This window comes from Ostrea edulis, chromosome 6, assembly GCF_947568905.1.
Source record: "Ostrea edulis chromosome 6, xbOstEdul1.1, whole genome shotgun sequence".
Classification (NCBI taxonomy): domain Eukaryota; kingdom Metazoa; phylum Mollusca; class Bivalvia; order Ostreida; family Ostreidae; genus Ostrea; species Ostrea edulis.
Window position 1 is genome coordinate 30,409,260 of NC_079169.1, and position 23,323 is coordinate 30,432,582.

General features: G+C 34.6%; 1 protein-coding gene across 1 annotated transcript; it reads left to right on the top strand.

Moving 5' to 3' along the window:
• The first annotated feature begins 7,425 nt into the window (after positions 1-7,425).
• Positions 7,426-22,589, top strand: LOC125646620 (uncharacterized). Its single transcript, XM_056142379.1, has 13 exons — positions 7,426-8,246; positions 9,086-9,172; positions 14,484-14,549; positions 14,749-14,817; positions 15,490-15,588; positions 15,679-15,714; positions 15,988-16,068; positions 16,177-16,206; positions 16,728-16,763; positions 18,497-18,839; positions 18,933-19,112; positions 21,601-21,902; positions 22,003-22,589. Exons 1-13 carry the CDS (start codon positions 8,224-8,226, stop codon positions 22,556-22,558), a joined length of 1,908 nt encoding a protein of 635 aa, XP_055998354.1. The 5' UTR covers positions 7,426-8,223; the 3' UTR covers positions 22,559-22,589.
• The last annotated feature ends 734 nt before the right edge of the window (positions 22,590-23,323 follow it).

Consider the following 23,323-nt stretch of genomic DNA (forward strand, 5'->3'; position numbering starts at 1 on the left):
TTTCATGGTATATGTGGTCGAATGCTTTACTGAAGTCATTTAGAAAAAGTTTGGCAAAGTTTTTGCTATTATCCAGAGCCTTATAAATTAGTTAATTTTGGTACTGGAACAACATCACCTTTTCCCAACATGATGGTACAGTGACCTCCCTTAGTGAGCTGTTGAAGATGGCGCACATTGGTTTAGCCATGATATGTGATATCTCTATCAAGATCCAGTTTGGAATATTATCAGGACCTATGTCATCTACACAACACAGTTGGATTTCTGTAAGGCTGTGCGGTGCACCGAAAATTTCGGTGCACCGCGATTCATACCATTCGATTCGATGCACCGATTACAAATTCCGGATTTCGGTTCGGTTCGGTTTAGATTTTACTTACACCAAAACAACAAATATGGCGTCCGAGTGATGTTGAAAACATGTGGTTTTTTATGCAACGGAGATTTAAATCACTACTGTGTTAAGAGTTAGCATTTTCACCACTCAGATACCAACAGAATATGGTCCGTAAGATCATTGCAGTTTATCTTTACATGACATATAGCATTTCTGTCAGTGGTAGAGTGAAATCAACATCGTAGGTAATGACACAGATTTGACAGTTAACATGAGAGAAGTAAATCAATAAAGGAGAGATTTTCAAAGACTCTCAATTGATAGAATTGTTGAATTTTTGCATATCAATGAAAACAATATCATATACATTTTAGATTCACTATAGATTTGTTTAATAATCCAAAACTTATGCAGCACATTAATATAACAAATTTTGATAGACTGTCAGTGTTTTCTTTTTTCTATCAAAGTTATAAAATGCCATTATGAATAGATATGATGTTTACAAATGACAACATATAGTTATATAACTTGAATGAAATCAAATCAAATATGCTACTCATTAAAATTGTTAATTTTTGTGGTGTCAATAGATAAATTGGACCTAACATGAACCGAATCGAAAATAACCGAACCGTGCTGTTCCGAATCGAAACCGAACCGAATCGAGCTAACCTTGAATCGTCCCAGCCCTAGATTTCTGGCAGTGGTTCATGATAATTCAAAACCGAGACAAAGGCCATGTTAATTTCAATGGACAGTAGCTGAATGTCACCATTGGAATTGTTTGTTGCAAGGTTTTGTAGCCCATCACCCTTTTTATTTAGTCCTAAATAGGCTTTAACAGATTTCCACCATTGCTTATTGTAAAAATCGCACATCTCATCAACAGAATTTTGGTAGAATTTAGATCGAATCATTTTTGATTCTCTGTTCACTTGATTTCGTAGTTTATGGTACAACTCAATATCGCCGCTGTTCCTGGCATGCCGTCGTCTACAAATTAGTTTATGGAATTCAGCTGTAATCCATGGTTTGTCATTGGACCGCACTCCTTTTTCTCGGATAGGAATGCACTAGTCTACAATGTCTGAAATTGTTTTGTTGAAGAAGTCTATTTGGTGTTCACGTGAAGGTAATCGATGAAGATCTTCCCATTTGACAGCGCTCAATTTAGCAGTAACCTCCATCTTCTGGTTAACTGATGCACGTCTCGATGTTGACACCGATATTTTTGGTTTCGCTGACTTGGTAGTGCATGGCCTAACCATCACTGCTTCATGATCAGATGACCTTAAGGATCCAATAATGAAAGGTTCACTATAGTAGTCTGCTAGATTGGTTATTATCTTATCTAAAATACTTTGAGATCGAGTTGGTGTTTTCACAATTTGTTTGAGATAAAAACTCCTAGGTACGTGGTCTTTTGCTAAAACGATTACCAGGCCATCTACCAGTTTCTGTTGTTTGATTTGTGATGATTTGTCGTGGTTTTTTAATAACGAAATCCTATAGTTTTCTTGTCTTTTGAAGAATTAAACATTTCACTGATTCACTTTTTTATGAATTGTTCCTTCGACCTTTGCCTTATAATGCCTGTGACATAATGTACATAAAAAAGATACCTGTTGCTGTTATATTTGTGGTAATCCACATATACTTAAAATATTTTGGATCATCCCATCCATGGATTGTTGATATTTTTACTAAAGTTTGTGAACATATGTATTTATACAAGGCATTTTCTCTTTTTTCTGGACCAATGAAAGTTTTGTCTGGTATGAAACCAATCGAGATTAAACGTTAATATACAAAGGAAAACAATTTCTTTCAATATATGCCATAAATGATGACGTAGAACTTTACAAGTGCAAGAAATGGTTTGAAAGTCTTAAATAAATTCAAACACAATAGTCAATGATTCTGTGCTACTCGACAGAAGCACATATGCGACGAAAATAAGCATGTCATACATGGAATGTTGTGTTTGGCTTTCCAGAACGTCTTTAGGACAGATTTCTGGACCCAATTGCACGAAGGTTAGTTAACTTTAACTGACAGTTAACTTGCCATTAACTTGAACATGTATATAGAATGAACTTGAAATTAACTGTTAAGTTAAACTTAACTAACTTTTGTGCAACTGGTTAGTGAAGTACTGAAGAATTGGTATATTTCATTGTTGGAGAAAGATGTAAAAATATATATATATTCTCGTGTTGCCAGAAATAAATGTCTTGTAAAATAAATGTACGAGGATTGTCCCCAAAATTCCATGAACTGGGCTTATAACTTTTAAAGTATCGATTTAATATCATAAAAACTGCTATATATTACCATATATACCATTATTGAACAATACACAACATTTCAATGTTGTACTTCATTTAGCTTTTTTGAGAACATTGATTATTTTACAATAAGTTTGTGCTCAGCGGAGCAACTTTTCCCGCGGATCGAAGCCGTCTGAGAAAATCCTTGGTTATGGATTTGCCAATCACAGGCTCTTTTAACCACCACGGGTCATGGATGATATTCCTTCCCAATCATGTCGCCAGTTCATTAAGCTCAAATTTACAAAGGAATAGATGCCAAAAACATAAGCAACAGTCTTCGTGATAAAAGAGCTCAGTCCTGTATTCCAACTCATTTCAAGTTCAAGTTTACACCCAGTATTTCCTACAAATATACTTCTACTATTGCATCCAAACTTTTAAACGATAAACAAACTTTGCAGTGCCTAGGTATAGACTATATTAGACTTAATCCACCAACGTGTTCTTGTTTCAACGATATAGTTGAAAATGAGGACCTCAAATCACTTATTCTAAAAGGTCCTAAATACAGAGAACCTCGGTCTTTCAATTGGAGACAGAATTTCATCGCTATTATGAATTATGTCGAGAACTATGCCAGACAATGGGCTAAATATGAAAAAGAACTTCATACATTGTCAGAATGGATTAAAAGTATAAGAACAATATTAATATCCCGCATTAGACATATTAAAACAAAATTACGTACCATCTATCCTTCTGTGTTTAGTAAACCAGAAGTGAAAAAAGAATTAGATACAATGTAAGTTACATGAGGAATATGTTTTGGTTCCAGCTGACAAAGCTTGTAACAACATTGTCTTTGTTTGTAGGACTCATTATAACAACTGCATTTTAAACGAACTTGACATTAATTCCCCTCTTGGTAATCGTATCTATACTCCAATTGCCCTTTTAAAACACGAAATCCTTCAAAACCATGCTTCAGTTTTAGACACATTTAATATCCCAGGACCAAAAGAGATTCGTATATATGTATGATTAACTGGATAATATAATTAAGAAAAAATATGTGTTGTTAATATCCAAATGTATATGTGCTGAAAAACTGTTTCTTCTTAATAGCGTTGGTAATATGATTCGTTCCACTCTTTAAATACAGTTACACGGAATTGTACTTTCTTTATACAAAATACCGATACCAATGAAAAAGAACTTCAACTGACCCTGTAGGGCATTTTAAAAATGACTACATATCTTTGTGTTAACAAAGGAGGCAATGATTTTCTGGACGAGAAACTTCTCAAATTGTCAATTTTGTGAGCGGAGGAACTCATTAACGGCCATAGCTTCTCCTCCCCAACAGAATGGACTATTCAACACATTTCTCTGTTGCATAATGTATATATATACTGGCTATTTGTCTAGTTGGAAGAACATTTGTAAATATTTGTATATGCACATTCAATATTAAGAAACTTTGACCTTGTGAAGGACGTCAGCCCCGGTCCCAGTGGAATGTTTAGTTAGAGAATTTCTGCAGTTTATGTACAAGATATCTACAAAACCTTCAGGTGTGAGGAAGGGTTTCAGAGAAATATAAATAATTTAAATAAAGATTACATCGACTCATAAGCACGATCAAATTTCAGGCGACATCCATTCATGTCAAGTTTTGAAAACTTTAAATAGACTGGAAATTTTCCTGCTCAAAGGCTGTAAGCGCTGAGCTTAGGCCTAAATTTTGCAGCTCTTGACCGGCAATGAGTGAACAATTCTCGAGAGGGACGTTAAATAATGCGCAATCAATGAATCTAAATGAAAATTTAATTGTTTTAGTTTAGACTACTACCTCGGCATTTTCAAATTATTGAACTGAAATCCTCAGTAATTATAAATATAATTTTTATGTCCTGACCACAATTGTACTGTTACGTGTTTCTTTATATATTGTAGGTCAATGGCATTCAGACACAAGCCCATCAGTATGTACAGTGTATGATGAAGATTCTTTAAATGGAGGATATAGGACCAAATTTTCAACCAGAATCAGATAGCAACGAGCAGAGACACAAAATCAGAAAGCGAGGAGCAGAGACACAGAATCAAAATATGCTCAGTCCATGTTGTCTCATCATGCGATTACTGGAGTCTACTTCAAACATGAAGAAATTTGTTGAGTGTGTAATTTAGTGAACCAAAGCCAAATCAATTCATAATTCTTTTTAAATTTTCAATGCAACAGTTAAAATTGTCTGCGGACATCCTTTTTCACAACCCAAAACAATATGAATCTAAATCCATGCACCCCTCAGTAATGTTTCATACTAGCTTCATCACATCATAAAGACAGTATCTGCAATTTCTTGCTTTTCAATGAATTCGTTAACAAAATTGCACTGATACCGTAAAATCATATTATAGATTTAAATGTATAGGTTAATTACTGACAAGCATGCGTATGCTCAGGTAGCAGGGAACAGTTTCGCACTATAGACCCGGTCAACTTTTCAAAAAATGGAAATACCCCATATTTGAAGTGATATTACATGTGTAAAAATGTATACAATGATTTTAGGATGCATGTCAAATGTAGCTGAGTGCTTAATAAATTTTTTTATATACGACATGTAGGTGTCACCATGATTCCTAGCATATAGATGGGTGCAAATACGAAACTAAGACACGTGGTCAGTTGCTGAAGAAATTCCGGTGAAAACATGCAGGGTCCAGCAAAAGTCTGTAGATGTGAGGGAAAGTGGATGGTCCCATATGAAAGGTAGATTTTTGAGAAGGGCAGATAGGGTTCTTGATTGTGCATAGTGTCTAAATCCCCATGTTTGGTACTGTGATGATGTGGGGGTGGTGCGGATTAGCCCAAACGAGAGAAAATCACAGCAAAAACGGGGAACCTGCTCAGAGCATGTTGTTTTTGCACCAGCACCAGTATGTATAGATTACATGTAATTTAGGGTCATACTTTATTAACTACACTAATATGAAATACAAGTATTGACATAAAAGGGAAATATGGTTTTTCATTAGTTTGTCATAATCTGACTTTAATGTATACCCCCTATCCACATGTTTCAGAACCAAAGAAATTGTCCCCTGCCCCCTCAGTCAATTGATCTTTAACTCGTTGGGACGAGTGTTCGGAGAGCTATTGTGATGACATTGTGATGTGTAAGACTTTTGACCTACCGAGCTTTGATTTTCAAAACATTTAACACTGGCTATATTTTTTTTAAATCAAGATGGATAGGGATAAATTTTATTACTTCTCCTATAGATATCTCGTGACAAGTCTTTCATATGGTACAAAGACACTTTACCTAGTGACCTTGAACTTTTACCTACATTTCAAATACTTTCATATTGGCTCTATCTTTTAAACTAAAGGAGATAGTTCTATGATATTTCACATATAGCTGAGTCATGACAAGGGATTTCCTTTGGTAAGTTGTTTTCTGACAACTCTAGTTATTGGTTAATGCATAAACTTTATAGATATCTTAAAAATGAAGGGAATTGTGGAATTCATACTGTTGGTGGTATATACATGTTAAATGATTTGATTGGACTTATTTGTACTTCAAATACTGCTTCAAAGATGGGGGGCGTGTGGAGAACATCTGTAATGTTCACCCCTACAATTAGCACTTGTTAAATGTGTGTTGATTGGGATTCACGGAGGTAATCCTTAAAGTTCATGAACCTCTCCTCTTTGAGTCAATTTTCGTCAATGTACATTTACCTTGTAGGTTACAAGCATACCAACACACTGTTGTCCATGATGGTTATGAGCCTGCTGTGAACACGTTTTACAAAAAATCAAACAAAAAACAAAAACTAGTAGAAATATCAAAGTTTGACGGAAAGCAGCACAGTCACAAAGAGGTCTTCACCAATAAAAATGAATCAATCGCTCATGTCCCAGAGGAGATTGGACAGTCTTTAGTTAAGGTCACTTATTGCCATCTCTGTCCCAGGATCTTATCAACAATGAAATACACAACCGATTATGTAAGCTTAACATACAAACATCCCTCTGTTCACAGATTCAAATGTGTTCACCTTGTTCCATGATTTAAATGTAGAGAGAATGTGTAGCTGGTCAATTTTCTATATGGGATTATCAATGGTTCAGGCAATATATTCTACATATGGTCTGTTGTACATTGTTCAACATTTCGGGCCTGTGAGCAGGGGGGGGGGGGGGTATCTATCGTGTAACACCTGCTAAAATATCAAATAATCGAGGATCTATTCTAATTCGGATCCTGATTTAATAAATGTTGGCAATGACATTGTAGCATACATTTTGCTCAACATAAAGCAAGACTTAAAACATATGACCAAATTTTGAATCAATGGATAAGTTCTTCTATTACCCTTTCAAGTATATCACTTATTCATTTTGCTATTTTTCTTAATCCATGACATTGACGACTTTTAAGTTGTTGTCATTCGTTTACAGAATGTTGTTATGGCATATTGAAGAAGGGAATTCAGTTCAATCCATCTCGAAGTTTTGCTGGAACTAAAAAAGCGGTGAGTCTAGGCAAAGAAGTTAATGACCTTGGATGCATCCTGTTTCAGCTGAATGTAACTACAATATACTATTATACATCTTATTCTTCATAGGCACCTGGTCCCACCTCTGGTATGTCCTTGGGTCCGTGTTTTCCCTACTCCTAATTTTGTATCTCCTGGTTTATGAGATCGCTCACTCATTGTTCGTTATTTTGACTTTTTGGGGTAAAAAATCCAATTAAAGTCCACGTGATGGACGGGTGTAGAGGGGATCAATGCAGAATGAGGTACGGCATTACTACACAGACGGCTGAGCAACATAGCTTGTCACAAAAACAATTAATATTTGTACACATCAAAGAGCATTATGTGTATCTATTGAATCAATTCTAGATTATATTAAAATAGCATTACTATCAGAGATATAGATCAAATTCCTTTAATTGAATACATGTAAAGATTTACCATAAATTCATTTTGTGAATATTTTGCGTTCTTTTTTTTTCTTTTTTTTTTTTAATTTTAGAGTTGTTCGGTCCAATGTTCTAATTTTTCACCATTATAGAGAAATTAACATTGTAATCTATTTTCAGGGATTTTTGTATGGCATACTTAAAGAGGGAAAATTCAGTTCAGCCCATCTGAAAGGTAACAACATTTTAAAGTTTTCAATGCAGACGATATCAATAATTATACAGTGTGTAGCTCTAGAAGGCAATGTTAGCGAACATGTTTGAAGTTTGCGGTATGTTTTGATTTACATACGGTTATGATATGTTTGACATGTTTTACCACCATATATTTATCACGCGTTTGAAGTTATGATACGTTAAACTTATGTTTCAAACATATGGTAGTCCTATGTTCAAAACAAGTTTAACACATGGTGATAAAATTAGGTGTTAAAACATATGATTGACATATGATAATCCAAACATACGTTAATGTTGCTATTTGACCTGTGTAGACTGATATCTGCTCAATACCTCGATGTTTACTTTAGAAACGACAAGACATTGAACAGGCGTTTGCATTAAATGAAGCACTTCGATATTTTTGGCTGGATTTATAATGGCAGTGTTTAAAAGTACAAGGTAATGGCTTTTCTATTTTACAATAATCTATTTTTTTATTTGATGATTATCATTCTTTATCAAATACTTCAATGTAGTAGAGCTTATGCGTTTTGAACGTTTTGTTTTTAAAGATTTAAGGTACAGAATCAAGCACAAATATCTTCCGTCAGTTTTGTTTGTCCAATATATTTCAAGCAAAAGATCTTTTTTTCTAATCTGTTGTTTCATCAAGTTTTGTGATTTCGTCACATTGAGTAGGGTTTCTTATTGTTGGTACATCATTTATTTGCACTGTACTTTGTAAATGGTATAGGGTTTCAGATGAATGCTAATTTCATTTCTCATTCTTACCAAGTATTTCTGCAATAAAATTTAGGTTGACTTTGAAGAAGTAGAAAATGAATTGAAGACATTCAATGTTTATGAATTTGTAAAACAAAAGAGTTTTATAGTGCAAATTGTATTAAAATATTTCAAGAAATAAAATCAACCGATTGTTGAACACATGTCAATTTGTATGAACTAGATAAGGAAAATAAAGCAACATATACCCATTTATCGAGCATTCTTACATGGCTCTTATATTTCTTGGAAACAAAAAAATCTACTTGTAGAAATGAGAAATGTGAATTCGTATTCACAAACAAGTTAAGCATAACACAAATTGAGTGAGGTGACTAATTCATAGCATATGAGGCGTTCTCAGAAAAAGGAGCCCAAGTAATTTAGTGCTAAAGTATGATACTATTGAGAACAACCCCTCAAAAATGTTTGAGCAATATTCACCTTTCATTGATTGTCATAAAGATATTACAATTAATCAAAGGTGACAACATATCTCATCAATTTATTTTTAGATCCTCTTCAAGATATGACGACAGAGAAGATGACGAAGGAGACGATGATATAAACAAAGCATCAGACTTCGTGTCCTCCGTGAAATCGTAAGAATAAAGGCTTATCTATCGTGATAAAACTCACAGAAATTGTAAAATGTCATCGTTTATTCCAAACCACGTCAGAAATAGATTACAAGAGAAATAACTGATATTACCGTACATTGTACCCCATTGAGCGATATAAATATTTAACAACTCTGATTACCATTTGCTAATGCATCATTTAACACTTTTCCCCATGTGTTTCTATTGAACAACAAATGAAGATGGCAAACAGTGATCAATTTCATCAATTCCATAAAGAATACAAAATTAAGAGCAGGGCAAACAAGGACTCCTGGTCACACCAGAGGTGGGGTCGGGTGCTTGTGAGGAGTAAGGTGACCTGTCACACCTATCGTGATCCCTCTATCTTGATCAGTTAAACTGAGTAAATACATAGTCATAATCAGTGTGCCAAGAACAAACTGACAATTGATATGAAGCTTGAAAATACGGATGTATATTTAATTGCTGTTATAAAATTTAGAAATTCATTTCAAAATTAAGGATTATCTCCCTCATGCATAGCTCTTATCCTTGGATGAATTTGGCTCCATTATTTGGCACGCTGTTTTTGGCTATATTTAGTTCCAAAACTTCATAGTTATTTCGGATTTCAAACATTTCGGTTGAGCATCACTGAAGAGAGATTATTTGTCGAAATGCGCATCTGGTGCATCAAAATTGGTACCGTATAAATTTTACACGAAACACATCATACAACATTCGACCTAACGAAAGGTTGTATTTGTAAATTAGATCATTACAACCACCATACAATTTGCGAAATGCTGACTTCAAACGAGATTGTTGAAACCCCTTTAATATCAACTTATTTATCAGAAGCTTGTCTCGATTAAAAAGAATAATATGCAGAACATGCTCTCATGTATAGAATCCGTAGAGAGACATAAACAACAAATGCAGGTGATAATGCTACATAAATATGGAAAGTTGACAATGGAGAAGTTGAATTCATTCCGTTTGTCATACAGTTGAGTTGTTCGTTTGTCGTTAAAATCTATGTTCGATTGATTTTATATTATTTAAAGGTCAAGTACGGTGATTTTCCTAAAACTTGACTTTTGCACAGAAAAATGTCTGTCGTACACTTATAGATTAATTTCCATGGCAATTTGGATAAAAATCACTTGGCATGAAGTACACAGCGCTATCAAACTTTTACATGAGCGATCGATAAATGTGTCGTGACGTGAGTTATCGTTCGTAGCTTATGACGTCATCTGAGACAACTTTCGATTGCATTGATAGGGTTTTATAGTGTTTACATAGAAAAGTCCTGTATTTATGGTACAATGCACTGCTTTAAACTGCAATGTCAAATCGGGACAGGGATTAAGTATGTTTCTTTTCCCAAAAGACCCTAAATTTCGAAGAATTTGGACACTGAAACTGAAAAGAGACACTGAGATTTGTGACAAGCCACGAGGATCAGTGAGTGACACTTTTTAAAATTAACGAGGATCAGGTTTCCATCAACCCCGACGCATCATCCTGTTTGACTCCAAACAAAGTGCAAAGTGATGATTAACTGGATATCCTACAAAACAAGTGGAGGGATATATTTTAATTATATAAAAAGTTCAACCCAAATTAAGGGGGGGTGCAATCCACCCCTCTCTACATCCACCACTGAATGCTTTAATGCGACATTGTATTCCATGGGTTTGCGATTGCACATAAAAATTAATGTCACCCATTACTTACTTACTTACTTACTGGATACTGTTAGTGATTGTTATCACATCAGTGCCGCTATGGTATCCCTCCATGTCACACGGTCTTTGGCTATATTTTCAGCCTCCTGATATGTTAGGCCCGCAGTTGTAAGGTTTCTTGCCAGCGTGTCTCGCCATCTCTGCCGTTGTCGTCCTTGTTTTCGCCTGCCTCCGACCGATGTAGGGTCCAATTCGTACATTCGTTTAGGGAATCTTTCGTCTCCCATCCTCGACATGTGACCAAACCATCTCAGCCGATTCCTCATGAGTAGTGTTGAGGCATATGGTTGATCTGTGAGCTCTCGAATGTCACTGTTGCGCCTTTGTTCCCACCATTTGGTCTTCAGAATAATTGTCACCCATTACCTAGTTCAAATTGATTTTATTTCTTTTATTAAATGAAACATCTTTCGAATATTGTCGTACTCATACTATATGTATAAGGGACTCATCATTTCATTTCTTCACTATATATATTTTGAAAAAATAAAATATAGTAAAAATGGAAATGAATTCATTTAAAAGAAAAACCCATTTTGATAAAACCTTATTTATTAGGTCAGTCCAATTTCCAAAGCTTTTTCTTCAAGTTCATTATGAAAAAAAGTACAAGTTTTTCCTTTTCCTAATATGCTTTTAAGTGCTACATTATACTTAATATATCATGAATCATTAAGGCAAATTTCACACCTCAAAATGCTACAATTCGTTAACTTTGTGCCGTAATATTTCAATTTCGCATTTGACGTGTGTTGTGAAGAAATTACATGTACTGATAGGCCTAATTTATATTTTATGATATTGTATCTACATGTAGATGTTTTTCTTTTTAAAAAAAAGGGGGGGGGTTACAAATAACGTTGTGCACAATAAGTTTTTTTTCTTTTGTCTTTTGTTGTTCTTTTTTCAAAAAGGCATTTTTCAATTAAATATATATCTAGCTAAACACATTATAATCTGAATCTGATCAATCTCATACTAGTAAATTCCATTAAAAAAATACAAACGTGAGAGTCAATCTAATTAAATACGCTCACAATCGCTACAATAGAGTATACGGCGAGTATCTATGAAGTCTGATTTTGATTAGCCTAGATTGTGTAAAATACAAAGGTTATCTTTTGATAGAACATTTTTTCCAATATAATTCCCACTTTTTTATGGACTGGCTCGGTAAATAATTTCTAACTGAGATTCCTATGAGATATTTGTCGAACATAGACATATTCCTATCGGATGGTTTCGAAAAGGGTGCAGGTACAAATATAAAAGGTTAAATCCCTAAACTCAAGTGTATCTACGGTATTTCACCGTAGGGGATAATTGAATAACACGCGTTAGCAAAACTTATGTTCAAAAATAAAATTATCAATTATCGTAATTTATCACAAAACAAATCACAAAAATAATGTGAAATACATTAAATTCTTATTTCTGGCGTTCATTGTGTTGGTAATACACAACGGTGTATAATTGAATAACACGCGTTAGCAAAACTTATGTTTAAAAATTATTTTTAACGCTTACATTCACACCGAATATAGATATGATTTTTTTTCATTAAAAATGCTATTGTATTATCACATTTCCCAGTACTCACCGTACTTATCAATAAAAACGTTTGGAAAGCCAAGGAATAGTCACAGGTGCTTTCTTCAACATCATTGATAGGATCGGCATTGTGACATCCATTTTATCATTTTTTTGTGGCAGTGTAAACTATTCAAAGCAATACAAGTTTTAACCGCTGGTGTTTTTCAACTACCCAAGTATGCACCAATTAACATGCCCCTATCGGTATAACTAACATAATGTCCATGATGTAAAACTTATACGGTACCAATTTTGATGCACCAGATGTGCATTTCGACAAATAATGTCTCTTCAATGATGCTCAAGCCGAAATTTTGGAAATTCGAAATAACAATAAACTTGTGAGAGCTAAAAGGAAAACTAGAGTGCCAAAAATGGAGCCAAATTCGTCCAAGGATAAGAGGCATGTATAAGGGAGATAATCCTTAATTTTGAAATGAATATGATAAAAATTCAGCAAAATTATCAAGGGGATATTGCTAAAAAGCATACCTACTATGACCATTTCCTATAAACCGCCATAGCTTCGAACGTAGTCGTCGTTACTCGGTCACGGGAAATATGATTGCCGAATACGATCGAGTTGATGAGACCAAGATCATACGGAGATGGAAACTCACATTTCGTTTTTTAAAAGATATTACAAAGTGTCTTGAATGATAAAGTGTAAGAAAGTAGTAATAACACAAATGTGCCACTCGAATGAAATTTTGATAATGAATTTTATATAAAATTGGCATATTGGAAAAGTTGTTTACATATTTGACACTTGTGCATTGCATCTCTTCTGTATTTTTCCGAAATGGTGACCTCTGAGGTCAATGCACATCTGAGATTACGAACAGAAATTACTTTTAGTTTGTTTGGTATATACCGTCAGCTACAGTTTGTATTGCTTTTAGAACTGATAAAGTTTTTCAGTGGATATATTACCCAAAATTGATGATTGATTTCCTACACAAGAGGAGGCAATTACTGTCATTAACAAAGCAATTATTGCGTTCAAAGTCTATAAGACGCAATTACTAGTTATAAAGTTCGTAGTGGAGAGAAAAAATTGATATGTAGATATTGTCAAATGAACCATAACATATTTCTAAGTTTTTCATAACAAAGTATTATTAAAATGTGAAATATCTTTATGTAGCAATTTTTCATTATCATCTGCATATGGTGTTTCTCTACTGATTGGATACGAGAGAGCATGTTTTGCGTATGATCAATATTTAAACCGGAGATGGACACTGACAAATATGTTGATGTTACGAGGGCTTCAACAGTCTCGTTTGAAGTCAGGATTTGGCTATTTCTATGGCTGTTATGATCTTACTTGCAAATACAACCTGTCATTATGTCGAATGCTGTCTGACGTGTTACCGTTCTTCATAAAATGATTCTGACTACGTTTACCTGATCAAGATATAGGGCTCATAGTAAGTGTGACTCGTCAACAGAGGATGCTTACACCTGTGAGGCACCTGGTCCCACCTCTGGTGTGTCCAGGGGTCTATGTATGCCCAACTCTCTATTTTGTAATACTTATAGGAGTTATGAGATTGGTTACTGTTCGTTATTTTTTTTTTTATTCAAAAGTACACGAAATTCTTTTATAGATGAAAGTAACGTCAGATACATATGTAATTTACTTAATATCTTAGAGATCAGTGAAAAGTTGTTCTATATGCTTCTGCATGACATTTTTCATACAACTTCTGTCATCGTTTAAGCAAAAATCGCAGGAAAATTTTGCAAATGCAACATAAATTCTGAGATTGGCCTTCTTACTAATCTACATATTTACTTATGTAAATATGTGTTTACATATTTTTTCATACCTGTAAAAGTATGTCTTTGCATCATTAATATGATTTCTTATGAATAATAAAAACAAACAAACCAATAAAATGACCAAAATCATCATTCATTTAACAATTATATATTATTGAAATTTAAATTCATTTATAGTATTTTTGAATACACAGAAAATCGGAAACAGGCTATACTGCAGATTCCGAGAGTGGCGGTGAGGAAAATATTGAAGATATAAGGTTAGTTAATTGTTCTTTATCATTTTTCATATTTTCCAATCATTAAATAAACTGTAAATGCGAAAATGAAGTTCATGCATTTGTGTGTGTACTATGTTTTATCATTATTCAAGATACTCATGTGTAATAATCATTCATTTATCGCACTTGCATAGATATATGTAGTGATTAGATACTTATATATTTCCTTTGCAAACAGTTGCAAAGATGACGTCGATGTCATGTTAACCAAATTAGAAGAGGAACACGTTTTTCACACCGTTCGAAGGTAATTTTGACTTATTTCCTTCTCTCCCTGTAGGGCCGTGAACAATTCCTCTTCATTCCGTCCTTCCTTCTGCCGCCCTGCTTTCTTCTGTCGAGGTCTTAAATCCAAATCCTTTTTTCTTTCACTCTACGGTTTTCCTCCATGTATTTAGAGTACAGCATCATAATTTATTCATATATTTGAGACGACCTAAATCTCTTCCAGATACGTTACAGATACAGCACATTGTATTTCAAAATACAAATGTTTAGAGTCGGTGAATATTTTTCATATCGAAAGGTTTTCTTGATTCACAAACATCTCACGATGCATGAATATGGATATTTTGCTGCTACATTGAAAACATTTTTTGTAGCTCTCAGTTGTTTTATGACACTATGAAGCTGACAAATATTAGCCAAAACAACGTTTTTAGTAATGGAATATAAAAATCGCAAAACTTTTAAAATATGAAAGCAAGATATCATACATGTAAGTTCTTTTGTTTCTATATTCAAAACATGAATTATAATAAAAACAAACATTGAATTCTTTTTTTAATAGATCGTCGACACTAGCGTGTTATTCGATTTGTTGCCATGGCTAGATTATCTCATGCCATTGAAGAAGTAAAAACGTTGGATGCTTTCAAAGATCTAACTTGATTATGTACCAGAGTTACTGATTTTTCAGAGAAGCAATGAAACCTCATAAACCGTTGGTGGGGGTAGAGTTCGACCCTTCTTGGAACAAAAAGATCGGCGCCGTGGAAAAGACTGCAAAGCCCGCACAGTAAATGATTTCATTTTATAGACACGTGGCACGATTCAGCCTCGATATCATAATTTATGGATTTTATTTCTTGTCCATTTCTTTTCACAGACAGGATGACGATTCACCGGCAGAAGAAGTGGAGAGGTTAGAAAATATCAAAATATTTTTAAAATCAAGTCCCATAACTCTGTCACAACAAAACCAATAAATCTAAAAATCAAAAGGGGTCTTCCTCTTCCTAATCCAAGATCTCATTTAAATTCTATGAAAATATTCTCTAGAACTCTCAAGTTATTGCAAGCCATAGTAAATGGTATTATCTTATCAATACTCATTAAATCAAAATAAAAAGAATGAAAAAGCATAGATTTCAGACAAACTTTCAGAATATAAGTATATGGATGACGTTTTTATCAGTGAAAAAGAAGAAGATAAAACTGGTCCAGTCGATGACCATTCCAGCTCGTACAGTTCGGTGGATGAAGACAGCTGGGAAAGGTAAATCAATGACAAATTCATATCGATTCGCTAACCATGAATTTCATATGTATTTTGATTGATGTGTACACCATAAAATACAAACAAAAATATTTTATACATCCACAGTGAATATGATGTGCCTTCAGACTTTGAAAGGTAAATATCTAATTAATTTAATTCAAGAGTTTTATAACTACTTAGTGCATGAAAAGGTGAAGATAAGGAACAGTTATCAATCTCATAAGTCCTATAAGGAATACAAAATTCAGAGTTGGACAAACACGAATCTCCGGATACATCGGAGGTGGATTCAGGTGCTTAGGAGGAGTTAGCATCCCCTGCTGACCGGTCATAAACGCCGTGAGTCCTATATCCCTATATTCAGATCAAGTAAACGGAGTTATCCATAGTCAAAATCATTGAGTAAAGAACGGCCCATTAATTTTATATGTTAGACAACATTTAATCCAATGACAGGTGGTATTGTACATACGGTTTTTAAAAGTTTAATTCTATTAACGATTTTTCTTTTGTAAAATGACATCTGTTGTATATGAACCTCTTTAATGCCAGTAAGTGCTTTCAATCTGTTGGATACTTTGTGGAGATGAATACATTATTTGAAACATCGGAGCACTGAACACTCTCTTGATTACGTTTTTCTTTTATTATTGTAGTGATACACCTAGTGAACCAGGGGAAGAAGTAGAAAGGTATAAAATATGACCATGATGATGCATAGCTATTTGAATTTTTATTCTACTTTCACATTTACCATGAGCTACTTGATATCTCATTTTCACTTTATGTTTCAATGTTCACGTAACTGCTGTTCTGCCAGCAAAGGAATAGACTGACAAAAAAGAATATCATACGGAGTGATGATACCTCTGCATGGCAAAGCTCGTAAAATATATTTCTAAAAGATTATTGAAAATCACCTAAAACATTGACTTACCTTCACACGTTCATAATAACATACTATATAGAATGTATATTGCAGTCATAGGCGTAACCAAATTCCTTCGCTGGTCCAACCCACAATTTCACAAAATATTGTTGAGAACATTACATGACACTTCCATATATTTTCTTACACCCCACCCCCAAATCATCATATCTGCATAGCACACACACACACACACACACACACACAGACACACACACACACACACACACACACACACACACACACACACATATTCATATATATATATATATATATATATATATATATATATATATATATATATATTTAAAACTTATACGGTGCCAATTTTGATGCACCAGATGCGCATTTCGACAAATGATATATATATATATATATATATATATACATATTAAGCCGTTCTAGGCACACTGATTTTGACTGCGGATAACTCCGTTTACCTGATCAGGATATAGGGCTTACGGCGGGTGTGACCGGTCAACAGGGGATGCTTACTCCTCCTAGGCACCTGATCCCACCTCTGGTGTGTCCAGGGGTCCGTGTTTGCCCAACTATCTATTTTGTATTGCTTGTAGGAGTTATGAGATTGATCACTGTTCGTTATCTTCACCTTGCATATATATATATATATATATATATATATATATATATATATATTCGAGATCATACGGTTAAACAGATAAAATCATACTTGGGATAACGCTAGCATTGTAATCAAACCTCGTCTATTGATGATATACTCAATATTAATTGGCATGGATATACGTGATATGTATATACCCGTCTCTGGGTCGTATTTTGCTCTTTGTGAAAAGATATGGATTATCGAACTTGAAACTTGATGTTGTTCCTGTTCAGATAACAATTCTAAACTCAACATATATCATAACGGTGGATTGCATAATGACAGACATTATATGTCAGCTATACCAGTAAGGAAAGTATTAACGTGGTCGTTTAGCGATTGCATTATGAAGATGATTGTTGATATCTTAACACTTAATGGCTATTGAATTCAAGAGTGGGCATCTTTTAAGAAATACTGTCTTTGCTTATGTAAAACTTATACGGTACCAATTTTGATGCTGCAGATGCGCATTTCGACAAATTATGTCTCTTCAGTGATGCTCAACCGAAATGTTTCAAATCCGAAATAACAATGACGTTTTAGAGCTATTAAAGGCAAAACAGTGTGCCAAAAAAGTGGAATCAAATTCGTTCAAGGATAAGAGCTATGTGTGAGGGAGATAATCCTTAATTTTGAAATGAATTTCTAAATTTTATAACAGCAATTAAATATACATCCGTATTTTCAAGCTAGTAACGAAGCACTCAGCTACTGGGCTGTAGATACCCTCGGGGACTAACAGTCCACCAGCAGAGGCCTCTACCCAGGGGTCATAATGTAAAATTTATACGGTACCAATTTTGATGCACCAGATGCACATTTCGACAAATTATGTACATCGATAAAATATCAGCGTTTTATATTTTCAGTTCTGTACAACCCGGAATGAGTAAAACAAAATTATGTAGTGATGTTTCCATCGAATATCCAGATAAGTATAATTTCGGGGAAATACAAGCCATTCCGTGGTCACAGGAGAGGCGGGCCAACGAGATAAAAGACATTGATTTAAAATACACGGAAAAACTCTGTAGTGACATTTATTTGATGGTGGATATATCTAGAAATAAAACAATCCTGGTATTTGATCAAAGTGACGAAGCTTTGGTGACAGTCTCTGTCAAAGTTCCCGGTGATAAAGATTCTGGATACATTTATGAAGCAAGGATAAAGAACAGATCAAATTGGGTCGCAAGGGTTGCTGAACATATGGTACATATTTTTTATCGGGAAACATACTGATGTTGCCAATTTTTCAAATTTGTTCTCCTGAAATAAAGCTAACCTAATGATTTCTCATTTCAGGGCGATCAAATTAAATTTCACGCAACAGAAATCGAGTCTTTTTTCATCGTAAAGATTCCTCTGAAAGATTCTGCTATGATTTCCCCGCAGGGAAACACACTCTCTTTCAATCACACAAAGGGTGTGTCTCTGGATATACCATCACAGACCGTAAACAAACCTCAGCCCATTGTCATGCAGGTAGAATCAAAGTCTTTCTTGTTTTTCCGCTCGCTGAAACTACAGCACGAGGGAACATTCTCATATTTTCACAAAATGTCTAAGAATGAGAATATTGATTTTCATTGACTAATGGGTCTGGTACAAATTTGTGTTTATTTTTCATCATTCCAAACTACAATACGTATCAAGTGGTCTTAAAAGTAAGAAAAAACAACTACAGATTCATCGCAGAAATTGCACATTTCTCTGTTTATTATTTCCTTTTTGCATAAATCAAAACTGTACAGCTGGACTCAACAGGGCGTACAACATAGAAAAATATGTAAGCACACCGACCTCATGAATAAATAAAAATGTCGACCTCCTCCATCATGTACCTTTTTTCATTAGACGGGAAGAGTTATGTTATGGCACTGTTCGTGTGTCTGTCTGTCTGGCTGACTGACTGATTGACTGTAATGTTTTCCGGACCTTTTTTCCGTAATTGATGCATCTACGACTTTGAAATGTAGTTACAATTTCTCAAGAGTGAGTTTGCATATTAGCTGGATTGATGCACATTGACTTACTTTAGGGATATAAGTAGGTAAAACAGTTTTCCTCATGTTTTCTTATTACAGATCCAGATATTGCCCTGCAATTTACTCATAAGTTTCTTTTGGAGAAACACAAGTTCAGTTGTAATTCAGCTGGATTGGCCTGTCCATTCATGACCTACATTAGGACTAAAAGTAGGTCAGACATTTTCCCGGGCTTTTTGTAATGATGGATACATATATTACCCTGAAATTTAGTCACAGGCTTTCTCTTGGAGAATTTCATGCTCAGTTTGCATTTCAGCTGCTTTGGTGAGTCCTTGACCTATTTTCAGGCTAAAAATAGGTCAAACAGTTTTCTAGGCTTTTATCATTGCGGATACAGATATTGCCCTGAAATTTAGTCACACGTTTTCTCTTAAGGGGATATAAGTTAAGTTTGCATTTCAGCTGAATTGGTCTGTTAGTCAGTCTGTCGTTCAGTCCAAGGTAATGCTTTCCAGACTGTTTCCCGTAACAGATACATGTACAGTATTAAAATTTGATCACAATCTCTTCATCAAGAAGCTAAAGAGTGATTTTGCACTTCAGCTGGATTAGTGTACCGTGACTTACTTTCGAGCTAAAAGTAGGTCAAACAGTTTTCTGTACCTTTGCGTTACAGATAAAGATATTGTCCTGAATTAGTCACAAGCGTTCTCTTGGAGGAATACAATTGCAGTTAGCATTTCTGTTGAATTGGTACACCATGACCTTCTTTAAGCGTAGAAGTAGGTCAAACAGTTTTCCAGATTTTTATCGGTATGGTGATAGGTATTGCCCTCAAAATTCGTCACAACCTCCCTCTCAGAGAAATACATATTCAGCTCACATTTCAACTTATTGGTGCACCATGACCTACTTTAGGGCTAAAAGTTATCAAATGGTTTCCTGGAATTTTTCTCATATATACAGATATTGCACTAATATTTTGTCACAACCTACCTCCCAGAGAAATACATAATCAGTTCACATGTCAGATAGCTTGGTGCATCGTTACCTACTTTAACTTTTCTATTCAGAATATGTGTGGTATCAATTCAGAGTGCATAATATGCTTCCAGGTTGAAATACACTGTCCGACGGGCGTATGTTGTACCGTTTGTGGTACTCTTGTTACAATTTCGCCCCTCTTTATAGTATTTCTTTGTAGAGATTTGACAATGTGCATACCATGGAAGACACATGCCGAGTAGCCACCTGAATATTGCTTATTATCATCCATCTCCTTCTGCTAATTTCTGTTTTGTTATGTTTTAAACTTATAGCTTGCACGGAGTTTCGTATTTGACTTCATACTCCAGTAAACATTACTATGGTAACTTACATATTGGATGTCCTACCTCTCTCTGACAAATGATCTTAATCACGTTTTCGGTAATTTTTATAGCATACAGAACATTTCAAACACACCAAGTCTCAAATTTTCCGAAAATTATATATTCGAAACTAATCCTTACCACCGTAGACTGTTACGTAAGTCATGCTTTAGTCTAGATTTCTGTATTATCATCATCATATTGAAGATATGGAGTTTTTATCTGTTAGACAAAAAAGAAATTACTTGCATCTTCAAAACATTAGTTTTCTGTAACTTTCAATTTCCATCAATCCTTAATTTTGGAGTAAATTTGCACAGAAACGGTACCTGCATGTCTGTAATTCTATCCTTGGTGTAAGAATAAAACCCTTAATGTAAATATGTCGTTTTTACATCAGGGTTAAAAATTTGATTTGTGGAAATTCTGAAATCCCCATGCTGCCAATGGATGCCTCGCTTTGCTGAGTCCCTGTGCTATCGTGTGTATTTCAATAGGATTAATGTAATGTCAAAACTAGCTTGCAAAAATTGACTGTGTAGTTTCACTTGATATAATGCTTAGTTGTAACAAAAGTAGAATTTCGATAGACTGTCTTTTTATTGATTTAAGCTCAATGAAGTGGACAAGCATGCAATGAAGCGCCGTCACAGTTTATGCCCTGAAAAATTCAACATCAATAAAATGTCACAAAGGTTATTCATCGAGCATGATATACCAGAATTTCTCAAACCTTTTTCGGTGGAACTGGAACTTGAAACCTTCCGTGAGTCAGCAGACAACGACGCTCTGGTACCAGTAGCCTTCCATTGGAAAGAAGGGGAACCAACTATCAAATCTAAAGCAGAATATGCTTTAAATCGGGAGGCCAACAAAGTCGTGATGACTATGAAGACTTTCCTAAATAAATCGGGGTGAGAAACTATAGTTGCATACATGTATATGAAAAAATATTTTGCCGTTCATTATATCAATGCATACCGGTACATGATACTTGCCATTACTATTTTGCAGAGTATCTGTTGGTTTGGTTGCTCCTGGTAAAATAAACCTAGAAGAGGCCAAACTTGTTTATGCTGATATGTTCCTGTGTAAACTGGTAATTCACATCAGAATCGTCAAACCTCAACAAGCTATGGTTTACATCAACTGTGTATTGATAGAAAACCTTCCAAAAATTCAAGAACAGTATCAGTGTTTATGGAGGATAGGAGAATCGGAAGACATATATCTCAAGAACTTCCAAAGAATCCGAGTCCATCTGTCTGGAAATTCTGTTCGTAGAAAGTCCAAAACGCAGAGGGTTCTCAACTGTTTCATCGTGTTTTCTGACCAAGCAAAGCAGAATTGTTTATCATTTCCAGTTGATAAAGACACAAGGATGGGCTCGAGCCCGAGTACGACATTTGATTTTAGTTTGGACAGCGGTTCAAAAAAGAAAATCCACCGACAAGAGTTCGATCCATGGATGTTAGTGGGAATGAAAACCTGTTCCACAGGAAATATTTCAGCGTTAAAGCGCAGCAGGGGACAAACATCTGTCGATTTTAAATCAAAAAGGCAACTTTAAAGAATGATTACAATAAATGTTGTAAAGGATATTGAACTTTTCAAAATTAATCAGATAAAATAGTATACGTATATCAGATCCAACAGATGAGATGGAGGAAAGCATTGGTTTGCACACATTGGAAACAATATCCTGGTATTCTCTACGAAAAGCCTTTTTTCAGTTTTAGAAGGTTTATTCACTCGGACCACATTTAGTAGTACAGAACATATTTTACGATAATCACTGTTCTATTACAACAAAAGTCCATTAAAACAAAGGACAATGAACAAGGGAAAAAATAAGAGAAATGCATAATGTGCAAATAGATATGGACTCTTCTTTTGCAGGTGTTTTGCTCCTTTTTTGAAATTTAATGTTATACAGAGGATACGTAATTAGTCATGCTAACTCCTCCCACAATTTTCAAGCGAAGACCTTATTTTTCAGTGTTTTTATGGGTATTGAAGATGTGCATGTGACAAGGAATATGATTTTCTTCAATTTTGATGAAAATTACAGGTTAATGAACAATTTTGAGGAAATATTACATAGAGCGTACATGGTTTGTCTGTTTAACTCGTCCCACAGTTTTCAAGTGAGGACCTTCTTATTTTTCAATGTTTGTATGGGTATTTAAGATTTGTATATAGCAAGGACTTTGATTTTCTTCAAGTTTAAAAAGAAAATTACAGGTTATGGAACTTGAGTCAGTTTTGAGGAAATATCATGGAGTGAGTGCATGGTTTGTCTTTTTATATCCTGTCACATTTTTAAAACTAGGGC